Here is a 21,024-nt window from a genome sequence, read left to right as displayed (position 1 = left end):
TGTCTACATGGCTGGTGAAAATAATGTAAAAAAAAACCCCTCAAAACCAGTATTACAAAATCAGTCAGACTGTGATCCATATTCAGCACTTTCAAATTCCAGGATGGCTCCAGTGAAGTGGTTATCACTGATAACTCTGATTAACAGAAACCTGAAAACAAGTATATTTGCATTGCTAGAAACCACCCCTAAAGTCATTGGAGACTTGCAAGTAGGAAAAGAAAAGGACCTGGCAAAATAATTGATACAATTTGAAGTTTTGGATACTCATACTTCAGGTAACGGTGTTGTGCACCTCTGATAGTAGAAAGTGGCTGTCTCTACACAGCTGAACAGAAGGTCTGCTTGCACAATCATCTGGCTCTTGTCCACACTACTTAAGTCTGACCCCTTCTAGAGCAGTTTTGGCCTGGAAGGAGGCAGCTGGAGTGACCCAGCCAGGGCTTCAAGGAACATCTAACAGTGAGGATAGTGAGGGTCCAGGCTTGAGCCTGTTACCCAACCCCCTTTTTTTTGGTGATATGCCCATTTTCAGGAGTAGTGGTGTTACAGTATTGCAGCAGGTTGAACTAACCAGCACAGGCAGCAGCTTGAACAGGGAGCAACCAAAACAAGTGGTTTTGCATCTGTTTGACAGCAATAGTAAGGATATTTCAGTTGAGATACACTGGACAGAAGCAAGAGCTCTGGAAATCTTCAAACTGTTTATACTCTGGTAAGGTTACTTATTAGATTGACCAAAAGTATGTTAGCTTATACAGCTGGTGCTTTTTAACCATTACTTTTGGGATGGGAATGAAAGGCAGGCTTTGAGGACTGTTGCTTTAATGGCTGAGTTTCCCAGACGATAGAGTAATCTGTTGTTTCTAAGCCTCGCAGTAAGTACCAGACAAGGGATGAAAAAGATCTCTTAGAAGACCCCTGGGCACCAAGCAGTCACTGAATGCCACATGAGCATCAGCAAACTGAATTAATTTTATCCATTTCATGAATGGAGTATAACACTAGGACTAGAGAGATGTGGTTTTGCAATAGTTATATCAATATTTGTTTTTATGGAGATCATTAATTGGAAAAAAGGTATTTTATGGGATGACAGTGTAGAAAACATGGTTTTCTAGAGTAGCAGTGAAAAGTAGTAGGTTAGCAAGAGAGCAAGCATATACTTGGTAACCCACATGAAGGTCTGATAGCTCTGGTCTTTTCTGATACAGTTCTTTCACTTGGTTCCTCACCTTTCTTTTCTTTCACTTGTTCCCCTACTACTCCTTTTCCCTCCAGCTCATCCAAGATAGTAGTAAGCAGATACTGATATTATATACTAACTAACCAGAATCATCCTTGATGCATCTGGGCAGGCAGATACGTGTACTGAAGTGCAGGTCTGCACTGAACTCCAGAGCCTTCTTTGGATGCAGTGATGCTCTTTCCCACAGTTCCTTGCAAACCTTTTGCTTTTACAGAAGCAATTGGCTTAACAGAAGATAAACCCAGTGATTTTTACTGGGCTTAAATCACAATGTAGATCTCTTTTCTCTGTCAGTTGCACTCATTCTTTTGAACCCTTCTTTGTCTGTGCCTCCGTGCATTACTGTACAGCTTTATAAGTTCCAGTTTTATTCCATATCACAAATATTTGTGTCAGTCAAATATAATGATACACAGTAGCAAGTGTGGAAGTTTTAACTTACTCATAGCTGCCACTTGACAAAGCCATTTTTCGGTGGATTAGGAGATGAAGCCAGAACAGTTTTAGGTACAAACAGAAAAGTTGCTGCCTGTTTTCCTGGGCCTTTGGGACTTTACTTTTGCTTCAAACCAATAGGGCAGGAGACATGGAAGCAGTCAGATCCTGTAGAAATCCTAGATGCAGCACGCCATCCCAGTTCCCACATCCAGATCAAGAATTAGAAAGGGACGCAATTCATAACGTGGTTATTATGTAAAACATATGCACAAACCGAGGCATTGTGTACACTAGCATAATTATCCACTGCTGACAACGAATATGCTGGTGCTGAATGTGATTAACCTGCAAGCACAGCCAAGAACTATTCTTGTTTCAGAAAGCCCAAGTTAAACCTGCCTGCTTGTGAACCTGTGTTCAGCGCTGCTTTAATTGCACCCGTTGCTGACACACATTGTCAATGACAAGCATTTTTGCTGCTGTAGACAAGGGTAAAATGTAAGGATGTTGCAGTGAGCCAAACCTTGAAAGCCCTCACTTAGCTTGTATGCTCAGGATCTAAACTACTGGGGAAACTTTATGTCTCTGGCTATTTATTATTACATACAACATGTTCTTGGAAACCACTCCACATTTAACAGCAGTTAAACCCATCTGCCGCTCCTGAATTTTCATTTCATTCACAAGCCTGTTTTAAAAGTATTTTTGGACTTATCACCAATGTGCTATCAACTGTTTATTATTCTGTTGTAAGTTGGTAAGAAGAATGACTCAAATTTTAAAAGGAAATTGTAGCCTCCTATATATTTTTGAGCTTTTCATTGAAACTTGCCTTCCCCTCATTGCCTGACGTAATTGAAATTTTTAGTTTAAAAGCAATTATTTTCCACCGAAGTTCATCACCTCATGCTAAATGCCGATTTTAGTGACTAGTAATTGCATATGTGTAAATTCTGCAGAATTCATCTAGTAATTACATCCTTGGCGTAAGGAACAGACTTGAATTTAGCACTGTGATCACAGATACTGTTCAGTATATTGAAGTTCCTGTCAGTGCAACAATTTTCATTGCTTTATTTAAAAACACTCTCACAATTTTCTTTACACGTCTCTTCTCCCTGTGTTCATGCTTTATTACTGTTACTTGGCATAGCAGTACTTCAGTGCCCTCTACATAAGATTAACAGGAACTTTGTAGTTCCTTGGGATTTTCACGAGAGCTTCTTCACCTTATGAAGACTTTTTTTTAAACAGAAAACTCTGTTTTCCTCAGTTTTCTTTGTGTGGCTGACTTGTTGTATGATACCATATGCTGTTCTTGTATGAAGGTAATTTTTGTTGGACCAAGGGATTTCCAGTACTTAATATGTGTTAGGTTTTTTTCCATGGCACTAAATTTATCCTTCCTTAATCCACAGATTAACAAGGCTTTCCAGACTATAGGTGTGTTTAAACCCTTCTGAAAGTAGAATACTTAGACGCTGAAACTTGTTTGTCTCTAGGTCTTGTGTAAAACTTTGACCAGATTTTTAAAAGTGAGTTCTCCCAAGGGATCACAACTGTCATGGTAGTTCATAACATCTAAGTTAGCTTGAAACTTACCTTTTTTAATTTTTTTTTTTTTAATTAAAGAGCGGAAGATTTAGATTTTCTATGCAATAAGCACCAAAACTTTATAGAAGACCTCCTTAAAAAAAAAAAAAAAAAAAAAAAAAAAAAAAAAGATGACTTTTTGGGGTAAGATTCAGTTGTCTAAGATAGGCATCTAGTGCTATTTTAGTTGTTCTGCAAGACCTGAGATGTGCATGTGGCTGTCAGAAATGACAGAAGGAAACCCATACCCTTCTGAAGCAGCAGCTGGAGACAAAGTGATACCTTAGTGCACCTAATGACACAAGACAACTCTATTTGGGAAACTCAATCTGACCTTTAGGGCTGTCACATTTGTAACATACAATATGATGCCTATGAAGAATGATGTTTATAAGTGTTACCACACTTGCATTTGAGTAGAATTTATTCAAAAGCCTATTTTTACAGAGGATTGCCATTTGTACAATCTTACTTTCAAAGCAAGTTGTTCGGTTTTTGTTTGTTTTTTTGGTTTTTTTTTTTTTTTAAATTGGCAGAGGGGAATGTGCCTTTTGCTGTTAGCTGGCTATTAATCATCTGGTTTCCAATTAAAATTGCTAAAATTACTAGGGAATAAACTTCCCATGGATGAAAGCTATGGAGTCATAGCATGTAGGACTGGAAAGGATTTGTCTCAAAGTTTCAGCACTCTTGCAGCTAGAGGGTTTTTTCACAGCAGCAATTTTAGGATGATTTCTCTGGATTCCATCCTCAGTGGAAACAACTGATCACTATCCCCATGTAATATCCTGTTTTCAGTCTTTCCTAGGTTGTGGTTTCTGAATCCCTCATCACTCTTTTTCCTCTCCTGTAGATTTCCTTCAGCTTTTTCAGTACCTGCCTTAAAACGCGGTGCCCCAAAAACAATATGGTTCTGCTGGTGTCTCATCATCAATGATTGCAGAGCAATAGTTATAACCCATGTCCTTATACACAGCAATCATTCATATTTTGAAGGAAGGCCATTTTGCAACAGCACCTCACTCTTGGCTCCTCCTTAGTTAATGATCTCCACATAGATGTTCCTTACTCTGTATTTTTGCATTGGTTGTTTCCTCTATCCAAGCAGTGCTTACTGCTCTGTAAGCATTTCTTCTCTCTGCGTTTATGAAAATACACATTTCTTTTCAAAAGTCTCCAGAACCAAAACTGCAAACTAAACTACATATACACAGAAGCTTGCTCTGGTGAAAATGCATCAGCCCCGGTGGACTTGTCCATTAAATGCCTCCCAGCCACTCCTGGTAGGCTTGGTCCTGATGTGTGGGAATCCACGACCACTCATTACACTATAAAAGAAGTTACTCTAGATTTTGTCGTGTTAAAAATCCTGTCCATTTGAGCTCAATTGAATTTTCAGATCTCAACTTGTCCCGTTTCACTGAGGCAGGAATGCATCCTCCAAAGAGTGACTCAGTGCATTTAAGCCCTGAACCATTCTCAGGAGTTTCCCATGTCTCAAAGGACTCTGCTCCTAGCTGACACATCTAAATGCCTGAAGTTTGACAACATCGATATAAGCCTCAGTTCTTAAGAATACGGTTGTATGACAGCAGTAATCCTTTTAAGCGAGCTAGAAGTCCCTTGTCCTTAGACTATACATAACATTAAAAATGTTATACCCTGAGTTTTTTGACAATTAGTAGCTGTTCTTTATACCAACAGTGTTTCAAGACTTCCCTGAATGACTTGTTAGCCTAATGGCTTTAGGCTTGCTGTTAAAAAAGACTTACTCTTGCAGCTGAGAGTGAAAAAGTGTTATTTTTTTGGTCCTTTTTGTTTTTAAAAAGTTGTATTCTTTACTAATATAGAAACAAAAAGTGTCTAAAGTAATATACTAAAAGGTGAGGGTCAGCATTACATAAGCATTATAATGAATAAGGCCTTTGTAAAATTGCTTTTCAGTACCTTAGGTATTAAACATTCTGTAAAAAAAGCTATTGGATGCATAGCTACAGACATGGTAGTTTTGCTGTTAACAAAAACTGCGATCCTTGCAACAGAAATCTCCCTTTTACTGACAGGGCTTTTCCATACTGTTGTTGTTTGTTAAGAACTCATGTGTTTTCTAAAATGGCATTGACTCATGCCTAGGTGGGAGCCTGAAATCACTGCAGATTTTCTGTTTCACAAAAAATGAAGCCTGATGTTCATTAAAAGCAAATGTATAGTCTCCTACTGTTAAAACTTCACAAATTCATAGTGATAATTAGAGTGGGTTTTAAAATTTAGAAGCAACAGGGTTATTTCTAATTTTAGCTAGAAAGAGGTGGACTGTCAAGAGAATATTTATTTATTCCTTATAGCCTTTTTGCTTGATTTGCTAATAATTACTTGAGATTGGTAGATGTTGCATACTAAAAATAAACTGAAATATAGTAGTACAGTGTTAATTCCTGTAAAATATATATCCCTTGCTTGTTCTCCCCGAAGGATAAATAGCTATTCCGTAGATATTTATAATCAATAATATGCACTCAAATTTTGAATATTATATAATATAATGCCTTTTCATTTTTGTCAAAAAGCCTCTGGGCAATTCAGCATGTATTAACACCAATTTAAAGCTTGGAGGGAATAGATGGCATGCCAGATTATTTCCTAAAGCCGTTATAGCAAAAATGAACCCCCAGACCCCAAAAGACAACCTGGGAAGCAAAAACACACCACTAAGCACCGTATGAAAACACAATGAGAAATCTGAGTTTGGAACGTGTCCTGAGTAGATGTCTCTATGTACTTCCAGAAAGGCCAAGAGGAAGAAAATCCCACAGGTAGAGGCCTTCAGCTGGGACCTTTTCCTGAAATGGAATGGACTAATGCACAGGTGAGAGTAGTGAATTTAGCTGTGAGAAATAAGTGAGGAAAGGAAATAGTTTCTGGATTGCTGCTTCATAGTTTTGCCAATTTTTGTCACCAATGCTCCCCTAGACCCAAAAGCACCTGTTTCAAGTTAAAAAAAAAATATTTGCGTGAATGCTTCAATAATTGCCAAGATGCTGTGGCATATAAGAAGCCTCAGCTACATACTGATCAAACTGAAAACAATTTGGGCTATTAGGAAAAAAATTTGGCCTCATCTGACTTTTGACATTTGAGGAGGTCGTTATATTGCCATGGTAGTCAATGGAGAGGCTCTTCCTGAATGCAGTTCTTCTAGCTGTTTTGGACGTCTCCTTTAGGCGGAGGTGGATCATGCCCTGAAAAAGATTGTCCCTCTCCACTGTCTAGACATTCTTTAAGGTCAAATAACTTAATGTAAATGTCTAGACTTTAGATATGTCATGTGGTCAGGAAAATTTCACCTTTATCCTTTTGAAATTCCTTTTTACTGTCTGTTGACCTTGCAGAGATACAATCTATCTCTGAGGTGTAACAGGGAGGACCAATGTGGGATACAGGACAGGAAGACTAAGTATATTTATGTTGAATAGTGCTGTTATCATGGACCTGAAGAGCCTGACAGACAAGAGCATTGTTGAAGCTGTTTGTTGTTGGTTTTTTTATTAAAGAGCTTTTTCTATAGAGGAGTTGTCATTGAAACTAGTAGTACAAAAAACCTCCAAATTAAACAAAAATACCAGTGAATCTATTGCACCAGGATACTAACCTCCATAAATTTCTGTTATCAAAATATTCAGTTTAGTTTATGTTGCATTCGTGTTCTCAGTTTTCAGTGTATGACCTCCTGCCACTATGATAATAGATGTGTGAGAAACTTGATATTTTGGTTGTTTGCCAGCTGGGTCCTTTGCAATCTCAGGAGGAAAAGAAGGCAGTTTAAGATATCAGGATAATGCACACTAATGGGTTATTTCTGGTAAAAGTAGTCTAAAGTGATATATTGTTGATGTCCAAATTGCTATCCTTTGATTTCAGAGTTAACAAGACCCTGGCATAAATAGGGCAGATGACAATTCTGAGTGACCCTTGCACAGCTCTTTGCCAGCTGGACATCAATTTGTAATGGCTTAGGATGTCTAGGTAATTTTCCTAAATATAAGGGCCAAAAATATGTGGTGCTTAAGGTGGCAACCCAGGATGAATTCAGTAGCAAGTATAATGGATAAGAACTCTTACAATCTATATCTGGACACTCAATTTCTGCCTCCCAAGATTTTGAGAAAAGTTTAACGAAGCTTATTTCTTGGTTTATTTTAGATACACATAACTAATTTTTGGTGCTTTTTTGTAACACCAAGAAGAAGAAGAAGAAATGAAGCTAGTCAATCAATGTTTAATTAATCGTGTCATTTATTCATGCAAAGATGAACAAAAACTCTGATACCTCTTCAATACTGAGTGGCACACAGTAGGAGGGAAGTGCTGTTTGCTCTTTAACAAGCCCATATGGTGGTAGGAGATCCAGTGTCCCTACTATGCAAACAGCACTGAATCTTTAAAAGCATGCTAAACAACATCTGCCAGTGATAAAATAAGTAAAGCAGAAGGCTCATTACTTGATAACTTTCACCTAAGTGCCTTAAAAAAGGAGGCTGAAAAGATCTGTTGGAATATTTTTTAAATTCTAGAGAGATGGAGTGTGAGTATCATGTTGCAGAGCAGGTTAGCTATATGTCAGCCCTGGAAAAAAATATTGGACAGATTAATGAGGATTTAGCTAAGAAAGCAAGCATAAAAATAAATTAATGGTAGGAATAAATTAATGATAGTCAGTATAGTTTTAAAGAAAAGCAATTATGTTAGATAAACTTCATTTCAGAACGTGAATTTGCTTGATGAATGGTCCTAGATGTTGTTTAGGCTTTTATAAGGCATTTGATTTAATTTTACATTGTATCTAGTATAAATAAATAACAGTATACTTTATCAAAATAATATTCCTTAAGGACTGACATCTCAAAGTACTAGTCAATGAGAAATGACCCTTACACAGAAATTTTGAGGGGTAGTCTTCCACGATTTAGAATTGGTTGTGGACAAAACATTTCAATATTTTCACAAATCATTTGGAAGGCAGCATGAATTCTTGGATGGTAAAATTTGCAGATGGTACAAAGATTGAAAAAGTAGGAAAAAAGAGGACACAGTAGTCAGACAGAGCAATCCAGTTACAGTCTAGCTTGGTAAACAGAGGCCACTCAAACAAAATTATTATTACCTAGAAGAGAAGTATTACACAGCCAGAAGGAAGCAATGACAGCCATACATACACAGAGGAGACCCCTACAGTGGAAATAAGCAACACTGAGAGTGTTCCAGAGGAAAGAACAGAAAACTCAGCAGGGCTTGTACTATGAACTTTCAATGTTAAAAAAAACCCTAAACATTAAGAATAAGGAGGTGGTTTTATTTTATGTGCAACAGTGAGGTTTTGGAAATATCGTGCCAAGTTTTGGAGTCTATACTTTTAAAAGATATTAAATATATATAAAGAGAGAGAAAAGAGACTAGAGTGGAGAAAAAAATTTCCAGAGAGAGACATGACTTAATGACACTGTATTCCTGTGGGGAGATGGGGAATAAGAGGATTCTTCAGAGAAGCAGAGAAAAGCAGAATACGTAAAAAGGTGAAAGCAAACAAATGCTGGGCAGGCATTTTTAGCAGTGAGAATATAGGACAAACTATCAAGGGAAGTGGTAGATCTCAATCTCATTATGTTTTCCAGATTAGATGCTTTTCTGAAATAGATACGCACACTTTAGTTTAAGACAAGTTATTGTTGTCAGTGTTATGTGCTGCAGTACATTAGGCTAACCTCGATGATCTAATGATACTTTCTGCCCTAAACCCTGAATCTTCTAGGTTCCTGTTCTTTGCTCCAGCAGAGTCAGCAAAAACTTCTCCAACACAGGAATGTGGGATTAGATGATATAGTTCAGGGACATTCAACAATTATAACTAATGCAGTTTATCAACTTCTTCCCTTCTTTCCCAGCCACTAGTTCAAATGAAGAAAAGTGGAGATGTATTACTTGGTCTAATGAGAGCATTTACTTCCTCTTTACTTCCTTCCCATAGATGAATGGAGGCTAGCACTGCTTTTCTCATTTTACGTTTTCCTTGCCCTGAGATTTGCAGCTTGCACTTTAATGCAACCATGAATCGATCTGACTGTATGTAGAAGCCAGAAGGCATGCTACATACAGCTACCTTTTGAAATTTTGCTGTCAGCCACTTACCTGAAGAGGCTTCTCAAAAAAATAAGCGCCACCTGTATTCTTTGTCATCCACACTTCTGTTATTACTGTCCCAGGGAAAAAAAGTCACAATATGTTATGAAGTCCTTAGGTTCACTTTGTTGTGCTTTTGTTGGAGATATGTAGTTTTCTTCTTTTTTTTTTTTTTTTTTTAACTCCATAATACACCAGATTATATAAAAAGCTCAGTACAGCCATCTCCTGGCCTACATGTGTGGAGGACGAAGTTTGAATCCTTCCAAGATCATTGATTTCTAAATTAATTTTCCTTCATTGATTTGTAATCTGGAGTAGCTAAATTTTGATTCAAACGGCAAGGTTTGGTTGAGAAGGTTTGACATTTCAGTGCTGTGTGACTGTCTGCCATCTACATCTCAGTGATATTTTGTATAACTGGTTGAAGATCGGGTGGTCTTTAAAATGACACTCTAGACTTACTTAAGATATTTTGATTCAATTCCTGGTTTTGCAACTAGTCTCTTGAGTCATCTTGGGCAGCTTGCTTCATGCTCTTTGCCTTTGTTTTCCTACCTGTAAAAGAGACATAATGTTTTCCTTTCTTTTGAAAGTGCTTTGAGAAGCATAATACTGCCTGAAGACTCTTCAGGCTTTTTCTATCTGTTTTACATATAACTAATTCATTATTATAGAACCATTACACATATTATCAGGGCCGTGAATGATATGTTCTCATAGAATAACATTCTGGAACATTTAGAGGTAAGAAGAAACTGAGACACCCTAGTCTACAAGTCTATAGGTACACTGATCAACCCCTAGAGAAAGTATAATTAAAATTAGCTTTGTTTTGTCCCCCCGCTACAGCCCATTATAGCATTTCTTCTCTAGCTCCCTGCTTTGACTTGCACCTAAAATAAAGTGTCTTCGCTTATTCCCATCCTACTTACCCTATATCATTCACTGGGACAAAGTGGCTCTCCTCTCTGGTTAGGTAGGGATGAAAGGGTCCATTGTTCAATTGTGAACTCTTCCAAAAAAAAATTTTCATGCTTTTTGTTCAATTCACCAGCAAAGTCTGTCTTTGTCTTAACATCTAAAAAATTCAATGGCTTAGGTAATTAGGGTTCTTAGACCCCTACATTGACTTTGGTCAAATCCTGATGAGAACTCTTGAGTAATGGTTTATGTCTGTTGTCTTGTTTTACACTTAGATTGGAAATTCCCTGAAGCTTGGCCACTCCATTTTTGCATTCTAGATTTGCTGAAAGCCTTCAACAGTGGAATACCAGTCCTTAACACTGACACTGAGAGGTTATAGCGATGGATATTGGGCTAATCAGAAGTCAACATTCTTTCCATAGTCTTAAATTTTCAACTCGGAAAAGGGAACTGAGCTCCTGTACTCTTTATTGTAATGCAAGAAATTCAGTAGAGATCATAGAGTTTGAGTCTCAAAACCTGATTGTATTAAAGTGGAATTTCTCTGATGTAGAGATCCACTTCCTTTGGGTTCTCATTTGTGACATATTTATTAACTAACATAGATATTTAGCTTTTCCCCCTGCTAGTTTTCAGAAATGAGTCTTTGCACTTGCCTATATACCCCTATAGCATTATGAACTCACTTATTTCTCTGTGAAGAATTTTTATGCTGAAAATATTGCATGGGTATCAGGAGGTCTAATTTTGCCTGCAGTACCTTTTTGTTATTTATGATTATTCATGAGTAGTAGAAGAGTTGGAGGTGCAATTTATAAATTTATTTTCCCTTTCCTTATGGTGTCGATGTTCCCTTGTGGTCTCTCTCATGGACTTTGTCAGATATTGCTCAGGCAGTCCAGCTTATCACCACTATGTAGTTGACCTTCCAACCTCACAAGCTGAGCAGAAGAATTTGCTTCCCCTCCCATTCAAGCAAACAATAAAACTTCAAAAGACTTAAATGAATCCAAGATATTGCCCACTATTTCTAGATGAACAAAGACTTACAAAGGTAGACAATGTTTGAGAGGCTTTATTACCAAAGATCTTTCTTCTGGTTTGAATGCTACTGAAAATTGTCTCTGTTGTTAAGAAACAGGAATTATTGATATTAAAAAGGGACACTATTTGTGGGCAATTCCATCAAAGTGAAAGCCTTTAAATTGTTGGGTGGCTTCTATTAACAGTCATCATTGATATTTCTTAAAATATTAGAAAAGTAATTAGGTAAACTGTCTGTAGTGGCCCCTGCAGACACATTTTATCTGAAGTGATTTATGTCTATATTTGACTTTCCTGCATAAAAGAGTGTTCACTAGAGCTTCCAGTTACCAAAACTGAACCCTAGAGTCTTAAATAATCTTACATCTCCTTTGCAATCAGCAGCAAAGGTAACTGCTGGTTTTAATCCTCAATTAAATATTTCTTACATACTTTCCTGCAGAGGTCTAATATTACTATCCAGATAATGTAAAAGAAAACTGAATATACAGATAGTAGTTTTGCTCAACAAAGCTGAGGAAAATAGCGATAACCAGTATTTTGTATTGCTTGCCCGTGTTATAGGGAGTAAAGTGAGTGCTGGATCTTGAAATGAGTTTTTAAACTAGTTGTTCTTGATTTTTTCACTCCTGTGATGTAATGCAGCATGGGTTGTTTAATTTACAGCAACAAAATGGTTTGGAGTTAAATGTTACAGAGGCAATGAAGAGGTTGTTCTGCTTTTAATTGATGCTGTGACCTACATTGTTCCCCAAGGCACCACAGACGTTTTTCAGAAAAGTCTCCTGTTAATTATAATTGTGCTCTGTGGTGCTGGGTCAGTTGTCATTTCCATTATATAAACTTTAAAAACTAGGGGGGGTTAGTTCAGTTATTTTAAATCACATTAGGTAAAGATTTGCCATTGAGGCGGGTAGCTTGGATATAACTGTTTTCTGAGATGACGATGCCTTCAGTCTCACAGTCCCTTCTGTACAAATCCCCATAAATTTTGAGAGCTCCGGGAGGTACCTGCATGGCTATGCAGTTGCTGAAGGCACCTCCTGCGCTCTTGAGAAACGAAGCCAAAAGTGCTGAATATTTGTGTCGGCTTAAATTCCCATAGCCTCCTGTAGAGCAAATGTGTGGTCCTGACCATCCGCTAACCCTGGTTTCTGGAGTAAACTCTAACCTCACTGCACTGCTGAATATACTCCGTATTTCCTCCCAGAGAAGACCATGTCCGTTCACGTGTGCTGTGGGTCCCTGTACCATCTGCCTCACCGAAACAGTGAGATGTATATTGTAACTTGGATGAAAGATGCCTTATATTAGTGTAAAGAAGTCAGCCCTTTTTAAGGAAGATGAAATTTATTTCTTACCCCTAGCTAGTAAAACTTAAGAGTTGCCAGACTTTAGTTGTAGACCTTCTGCATTCCCATTCTTACGTAGCGAAGCTTATGTGGTCAAGGTATAATATCAGACTGTTCTTAACTTCCTTCAGAGGTTTCTTTTTCCCTCATGACAGACATAATATTTTCTAATTTTTATTTATTATTTTAATATCAATTTACTCTGGGTGGGGCTAAAGAACACTTGGCTCCATTATGACCTGCTTACTTGAAACGTCCAGGATTTCTTGATTACTTAGGTATAAAGTCAGCTTAGGTTAGATAAGCAGCTAGCTATCCTGAGAGCTACAAGGGCTTCCCAACTCTGAAAGACTGACCCAGACCTTCTGAGGATAAGGAATCAAAAAAGCAGCAGTCTTTGTAATCTTGCAAGTTATTGGACAATCTTTAAATTATTGTGTGAAGTCACCATTACACAGCAGTAAGGAGCTGAGAAACTCAGCTTCTGAAAACTTCAGAAGCCTGAAGTCATAATCTGAATTCACTGTCTTTTCAGATCTTTTAAAAATTTTGCAGCTAAGGGTAATTTTCCTTAAGAAACGTAAGTGCTTTGATTGCTTCTGGAGACAACATCCTGATTATATACTGTAAAATGTCATTTATTAAAGTTAGAAAGTTGGGATATCCCTGTCCATTGGGAATGATTGATGTAATTCTTTCAGCTCTGAGCGTAAATTCAGAAATTAGTCATAATTCAACTTGTAGCTTAAGGTAAAATAGTTATTGCAATGGAAAAATCTTTCTGAAAAAGAAGTATTTTATATCTTAGAGTTTTCTCTTATGTGCCTTTACTTTACATTGATGCCTGCTGCCTCAGTAGCTGTCCTACTTAATTTTGTAATTCATTTAATCTCCAACTAAGGGATTGAAATTATTTTTCTCCCTGCTTCATACTTGCAAATCTTCACCAATTCAGAAAAGCACAAAGAATGTTGTGAAATATGAGCTATATAAACAGTGTCTTTAATTTTATTGGTAATACATGCTCTTTCTGTAGATAGCCCAAAGCCTGTTTATTGTTTACATAAACTGTTTATAGGAGGTTTACAGCTACAAGTGGAATTCTTTTCATATGTTATTGAAAAAGTATTTCCCAGGGTAAAAGTGATCATGATAAAATTATAACTTTACAGTACAGAGTTGTGTTTCATGAAAGCTTATGTCAAATTGTACTTTCTTCTTTCTTGGTGCAATAGAGAAATGTAGAACTCTCCATAACATCAAGTGACTATGTCTCTGAAAAGAAAATGTTTGGTTTAAATTTTTTCTTGATGTTGGACTCTAGTTAAAAAAATATTTTTAGTTTGACCCTTTATTCAGTGAAGTACTGAAAAGAGATATAGGAATTAGTAGACAGTTTGGAGACTTTTAAAGAACAAAAAGAAACAGGTTAAAATAAAGAGCAAACTGATTAACTTGCCTGGCCTCAGCTTCTACCATGGGAGACTTTTTCTACAATGCCTTTTGCACCCAACTCCCAATAATAAAAAAGCAGCACTTTTATTTTGTTGGGAAAAAATGATTGTTCTTGCTTACAAAAAACATTGTTACTGATTGCATTACAAATGAGGAATGAGTGAGTTCAGTTTAATCTGTAGCTAAAGACTGTAGAAACTTTAGACATCAAGAAGCAGTTGAATCCCACAAAGCACAGACAATTAATATACCTTTCCATGTTCAGCATCCTGAATGTGAGCCAAACACGCTCTTTATTCCACCTCTATTTAATAAAAACAAAAAAAATGCTCAGTTGTCTAATTCAGAGAAAACCTAGAGAATTAAAAAAAATATACTTTTGCTATAGGTTGGTTATCTACAAGGCAGAGTATATTATTGAGAGATAGAATATGCATAGCTTTTTCACTATGTAAGCCTTCAGTACTGCTACAGGTTTTAATTGTCATTGAATGAGTTGACTTAGATCTTCCCACACACATATTAAATTGTAATGTGTTTTCCTTATCTAAGAACAGTTACAGCTCACTTTGGCCATAGGTATTTGAAAACTGCAGGTTTTGTTTTGACAGATAAAATTTCTCCCAGTTACATATTTATTACCTTACAGATGCAAGCAAAACACAGCTCATTCTTCATTTTTGTCCCATATTCAAAGGTTTCTGCCCCTTCTAGTGACCTCTGAAGGCCTCCATCCCGTTAGAAATATGTGATTCAGCTCGTTGAACTAAATTTCCAATTGCCAGATTCTTCCATTTTGCTTAGAAGTTCTGTCAAAAGAATTGTCCTTTTCTTAGCTTAAATTGTCCTTAAGCTTAAACTCCACAGAACTTCTGGATCCCAAACTTTCAAAGCTCCCTTTGAAGGTTTCTAAAATAATAAGGGCCTGAAATTATTTCTAAAATACTATAGGTCCTGAGCCTCCTACTTTAACTTTGAAGTTAGTTCTACTTTGAGAAGGAGTTGGACTACATGGCAGAGGTCACTTCCAGCCCAAATTGTAAATCTAAAATTCTATGATTCTGTGACTTTCACTGAAATTAATTAGGGATTGATTTTGAAGAGTGAAATTATAGACTGAGAACTAAAAACATCGTAGGCATCCAAATTTAAAAATCCCAACTGCTCTTTCCTAGCCACACCTCTGTCACTCTTAATGTTCAGTTTCAGCTTTTCCTTTCCTCGGTTTCATTTCCACTCCTACAGTGCTAAGCTGCTTTTTTTCTGGTAACTGAAATATTTGGGCATTTCGCTTTGTTTTTGCCTTCTCTTCACCTAATCTTGTGAAGTCTCTGTTGGCAAAACCACACTACAAACTTTTTATATCATAGTGATGTCACTGATGGTGCAACTTTCCAATAATATTTATGCAACACAATGCAAGAATTGGAGTAAACTTTGGGGGATTATCTTTTCTAATAAAATTTGCATCTACAGTTTAGGTAAATTAATCCTTTTGTGAGATCTTAAAATCTAAGCCAGAACTTGTAAAAAAAAAAAAAAAAAAGGTCTATTTTTCAAGCAGTTAAGGAGTTTTTCATCAATCAGTGCTAACAAAGTGTGCAAAATCAGATCATTCTTTCAGAGATTTTTTTCCCTGCTATGTTTATAGCTGTTGTGAAAACTAGGAACTAGAGTGTAAGACAATAGTGCCATAGGGACACAGAATGAAAAGACAGACCCTCTCCCAAATAGTTTCCAAATTAAGTAGAGGAAAAACTAAAAATAGGTGAAGTAGGACAGAAGAGGTACAAAAACATGTTAAGAAAGCACCAGCTACTGACAATTTTCAATTAATTATTACTCCAAAGAAAGATGATAAAGGAGTAACTTTGTGGGATGTTTTGCTGTTAGGTTTCAAGTGCCACTCCTGGGAAGCCGGTGGGAAAATGAACTTGCACAAGATCCAGTTTTACTCTCCTTTTTGGGAAAGCTTTGAGCGCTCATAACACGTGCAAAAAGAGTAGGTGTTCACTTACAGAAGGGGTCCAAAAGTACATACTGGAAGTGACCACAAGGGCATTTTCACATGATCTTAATGTACCAGATGCCTTGGGACAAAAGGGATAAAATGTCTTCCCTGTCCATGCTGAAGAATTTGTTAATACCATTTTTACCTCTGCAACGCAACCTTATGGGGAAAAAAAAGTTCTTTCCACTGTGATGGATGTCGGTTGCGCTCCTTAGGCCAAGAGGTGGTGCACCAGCCTGAAAGCGCGCTAGCCACGCTTCTTCTAGGTTCTCATGCTTCTGGTAATAGCTATTTTTCATTTCTTCTGCAGATGAATTAACAGGGCAATTTCAAGAGGTAATGGGGAAAAAGCTAGATCTATAATAAATGGCTAAATCTTACTCACTCTTCCCCAGTGTAACGGAAGGAAAGGAGAACTATAATTTGGAGATGATTGGAGTCTGGCATCAGCAGGTAGAAATTTTACCTATGTTTACAGAGTATAAAACCCTTCCTATGACTTTTGAAACAACCGGATGACTTCTTGAGTTCTGAGTCAAGATATTTTTTTAAATCTTTTGAGGGTTTACTATTTGCTGCTCTTCTTCCTAGTAATTCAGCAGTTTAAATTAGGTAATTGCTGAGCAAATTCCAAAGTTGTTCTATGAAGGTCACCACTTGCCTTCTTTAGCTGCTGGGAGAGAGGCAGCTTTTGAACAAGTAGTTGATCTCAAAGAGTGAAACCTCTCTTCTTAGGTTAGCTTTCTAATAGCACTGCTAACTTTTTTTCCCAGGTCTGTATATCTGTTGGTAAAGAGGATGACTTGGGATGAGAGAGTGACAGTGGGTCACTCATTGGGACAGAAGACAAGGCGAGATTGATGACAAATTGGGGAAACATAAGTGAAAAAGCTCTCTAGAGAGGCACCATACAGGGATGAGTGAGTCTGAACAATGTGAAAAAGATATGGGAATGGAGGGAAAGAAAGAAGAAGAAAGTGTTAATAAATTGCCTATGGAATAAGTGTCTGCTGAGCAGAGGATATAGAATGTTAACTGGCTAAAGTTCCTTTCCTCTTCCTTTCTTAGTTTTGTGTTGGCTATATTTCATAGAAATGTAACAATAATCTGCAGCATGGCTAAGACTGAACCACATCTAAATCCATAGAGTGGCTTTTATTCTTTAACATGGGAAAACCTCTAGAGAAAGAGGTGGGCTGAGTTTTGCTTCTGTCTTAGAGCAGATGACACCAGCAAATTCACATAAGATGCAGGTTTGAAAAGTCAAGTATTATATTACCTAGTCAAGCAATAATCTATGTTATTATATTATCTATCTCTATAATCTATCAGGTTTTCTGAAGAAACAGGACTTTACATGGCAACTGTGTATAAAGTCTTACAGTATCTGTGCAGCTGTGGTGGTATTTGAGAACCATGACTTCAAAATTAATTAGTGTTAAAAAGACTGTGAAGATAAAACTTAAGTTGCATGAAGCTATTGTACATAAACACACTGGCATTTTAGTCCTAGAAATTAGCTGGGTGATATGGCACAAAGAGACCCCATAAACTGCAGCAAAATATATGTGTTTTATCCTGGCTTAATATTTAGGTTAATAGACAAGCAGAAATTCTCGATGCCCTACAGTGGTGTGTGTTGTGTAAGTTGTCCTTCATATACGTCTGCGGTCATATGATGTAACTCATTTTGTTGGTCTTTTTTAATATTCTTTGTCTGATGTTTTTTCACATAGTGAATTACTCAAGATAAAAAGTAGGCTTTATAAGTGCAGGCTTAACAGGCTCATGCAAAGGGGCTGTTTCTGAAAAATCAATATACAGGACATTTTTACTGTTTCTGCTGTTCTATGAATTTTCGGATCTCGTAAAACAGATTGCCTTCTAACTATAAACATGAACAGGCATCTCATATTCTGGTTAAATAACCCAAAGAATTCATTTTCCAAGCAACTGTCTGTGGTTCTTCAGTAACAGTTGGTTGAAGAACTCAAAACTGATCTAATCCCTATTTTTAAGAGCGCATGAGAACTCGTGCCCTTAACATCAACATTTTCTTTTCAATGGGACTAGTTTTAGTGCACAGGCTATGCCAATGTAAGGAAACAGGCTATTGCAATACATTCTTAGATTGCTACAAATAAATATGTTTTAACTTTTTAAAGCTAATTGTAGGACAGTATAGCATGAAGCCCTGTCATTTAGCATTTGGTTTGTGAAGAAAACATGTAAAACAAAACACAACTTTGGAATAGCTCTCCATATTACACTGTCCTGCAGGCCTTTGCAGGAAGTTAAGAGGTGTCACATAAATAACACCAGAATTTCTTGCATTTGATGTTATTGAATGGGCTGGAATATTACTTATTAAAAACAATGGATCTGTAGCTGTATAATATATTCACAAACCAGTGAAATTATTCGCTTAGAAAAATTTGATCAGCTTTTTTTTTTCTTTCTTTCTTTCTTTTTAATTTTAAATACAGGTGCATGTGACTTTACAAGTGCAAGTTAGGGCAAAGTTCTTAGGAGTGGAGAGAAAAATGTATCCTCACAGGCTTGCAGAGTGTGGTTCAGAGACAGTCTTAAGTCAGGTTGTCTCTTTCTGTTGACTGTGTAGAGATTGACTGTTTCTATAAGACAAATTAGTATATAACCTTATACTGGTAAAGGAGTTGCTTAGTTTAGCATATTTACTCTGTTGGAAGAAGGCAAATTTGGGGTTCAGTCCTTTACTGTCTTTCCTTGAGACAGTCATCTGATGAAAGGAGAAATAATGCAGAATAATCCAGAGCCTTTTACTGATGAACTTTCTGTTAAAAAGAAAAGGCAAAATTATCTGGTTTGAAAACTGCATTCAAAACTGTCAAACTAAGTGATTAAAGGCTTGATCTTATTAGAACCTAATTAATGTAAATCATTTAATCTGATGCCTGAAACATTTGTCTTAAGCTTGTCATACATAGTTATTGCAAGCTTATATTACAGAAATTTTCTACCACTGTAAGCACTTCATCTACAGATCTGACAAATTGAAATCAAATGAAGAGTTAAATGGAAATGGAAATGATAGGTAAAGGTGTGATGGTCTAGATTACTTGAGCTGCCAGTCTTAGGCTAAACAAAGCTCACATTCCATTTCCAGGTGGAAGAAAAAATGATCATTTTCTTTCTTGAAGGATGCTTTGCTCAAGGTAGCTGTTGACCAACAGTCCTAATCATAGTGAAACCTTTTCTTCTTTCCAGGCTTTTTGTGAATTGCTGAGCACACAATGACATTGCGTGTACACAAACCGTCTGTTTATTGTGCCTGAGTACCATAAATACGCATGGTACTGCCTAGGCTGTCTGTAGATCTAATGGAATAACACAGTACATAATTCAGAGGAGGGAGATTCAGAAGTAACTTGGGAAAAAAATGGGTCAGCTTCATAAAAAGCCATGGATTTTCTATTTGTTCATCTTGGTGCTTTTGTATTTCTTAGATATATATATTTTTTTTTAAGGAAGGGAATGTGGATGCTTTTCTTACCCTAGTGAGAAATATGAAGAGACAAAATTAAGAGGAGTTACCTCTTGTGCTGTAATTTAAAGTTTTGGGTGCCTGCAGCCTCTGTGGATGCTGGGGTACCAGGAATGCCACATCAGCTGTCTCCAGGGAATTAAGGGTGACAATGACTGATTAAATATGAAAACCTGTTTGTAGGAGACACATTGCGAGGGCTGTGTCTCAATTCTCTTGCAATTCATCATGATAAAAAGTAGAGTATAAGGCTTTGGACAAGTGGTGTCTTATTCTCTTCAAAAGGAATTCAGTCTTAATCCAATTTAATTTTATGAATCTTTGGCTTTAAATCCAGATTTACTAGGTGACATGTATTTTTAGAAGTAGGAGGGTCCCACAGATTAGAAGCAATATTTTTATGGGTCTTTGGGTATTTAATGTGAAGGAAGTATAAATAGCTTTGTGGAGCAAGCACAAATTTTATAAGGTGCACTGAACTAGGTTCAGTGGAGTGTTGCTGAATACTGCAGCTTTGCTGGTTTAGCTATAAACTGTTCACTTAAAATTAGTCATTGCTGTCACAAAGCTTAAGATTTTCATACTGTACTATGTAGAGAGAGATTAAGGCCTTCCAATTGATGGCTGATTCTAGTCTGGTCATTTGTTTTCATCTTGTATTAATATGCTGACATTGGTTGTTCCAAAAAGTCAGTAGAGAATTGCACTGACTTCAGTATTTACTTAGTGAATGCTGCACCTTTATTTCTGTACACGTTGCCTTATTAGACTTTAGAAAGAATATTTTATTTGCCTTTAAAAAGAATATTCAGACAATAGTACGGTGTTAAATATCTTATTCCCAGCAGTCTCCTGGAGGAAACCGTGTAACTGTACCAGAGCCAAAGAGGAGGGCAATGCCACGTACAGCACAGCCTTGTAATCGTTTTGCGCTGTCACTGAGCTAAGGGACCCAGTGCCCTCTCCCATCACTAACTGGGACAAATGGACTCTCCACAGCTTTTCCTTCCCCGCTCACGTATCTCATTCCATTAGCTGGAGCACGACAGGATTCTTGAGTTATTTTAGCATTGCCAATGCTCAGCTTAGTAAACAAATATATATTTCACTCGGGTGAGGTGAGCGAGCAAACCTGAGCGAAAGCATATTGTGAAAGGGAAGAGGTTAAAAAGAATCAATGCTAATTCTGACATCAAATTACATACTGACGCAGAAAATGAATCAGAGTGAACCATTTCTAGCACTCAAAAGCATGCTG

The 21,024-nt window shown here is 37.0% G+C and overlaps 1 protein-coding gene across 25 annotated transcripts in view; it reads left to right on the top strand.

Moving 5' to 3' along the window:
- Window positions 1–21,024, top strand: part of DLG2 (discs large MAGUK scaffold protein 2) — a 1,026,767-nt gene that overhangs the window by 388,223 nt on the left and 617,520 nt on the right. For 14 of the 25 annotated variants that reach the window (XM_030042403.1, XM_030042402.1, XM_030042399.1 and 11 more), the window contains one exon: window positions 6,066–6,146. The exons of the other annotated variants lie outside the window; for them this stretch is intronic. In XM_030042403.1, coding sequence (XP_029898263.1) covers window positions 6,066–6,146 — 81 coding nt within the window. The remainder of the gene's footprint in view (window positions 1–6,065; window positions 6,147–21,024) is intronic. 25 annotated transcript variants of the gene reach the window in all.

Source organism: Aquila chrysaetos, chromosome 19 (genome assembly GCF_900496995.4).
Source record: "Aquila chrysaetos chrysaetos chromosome 19, bAquChr1.4, whole genome shotgun sequence".
In the NCBI taxonomy this organism is placed as follows: domain Eukaryota; kingdom Metazoa; phylum Chordata; class Aves; order Accipitriformes; family Accipitridae; genus Aquila; species Aquila chrysaetos.
Note: the sequence above shows the minus strand (reverse complement) of the source record. Positions and strands in the feature narration are given on the sequence as shown.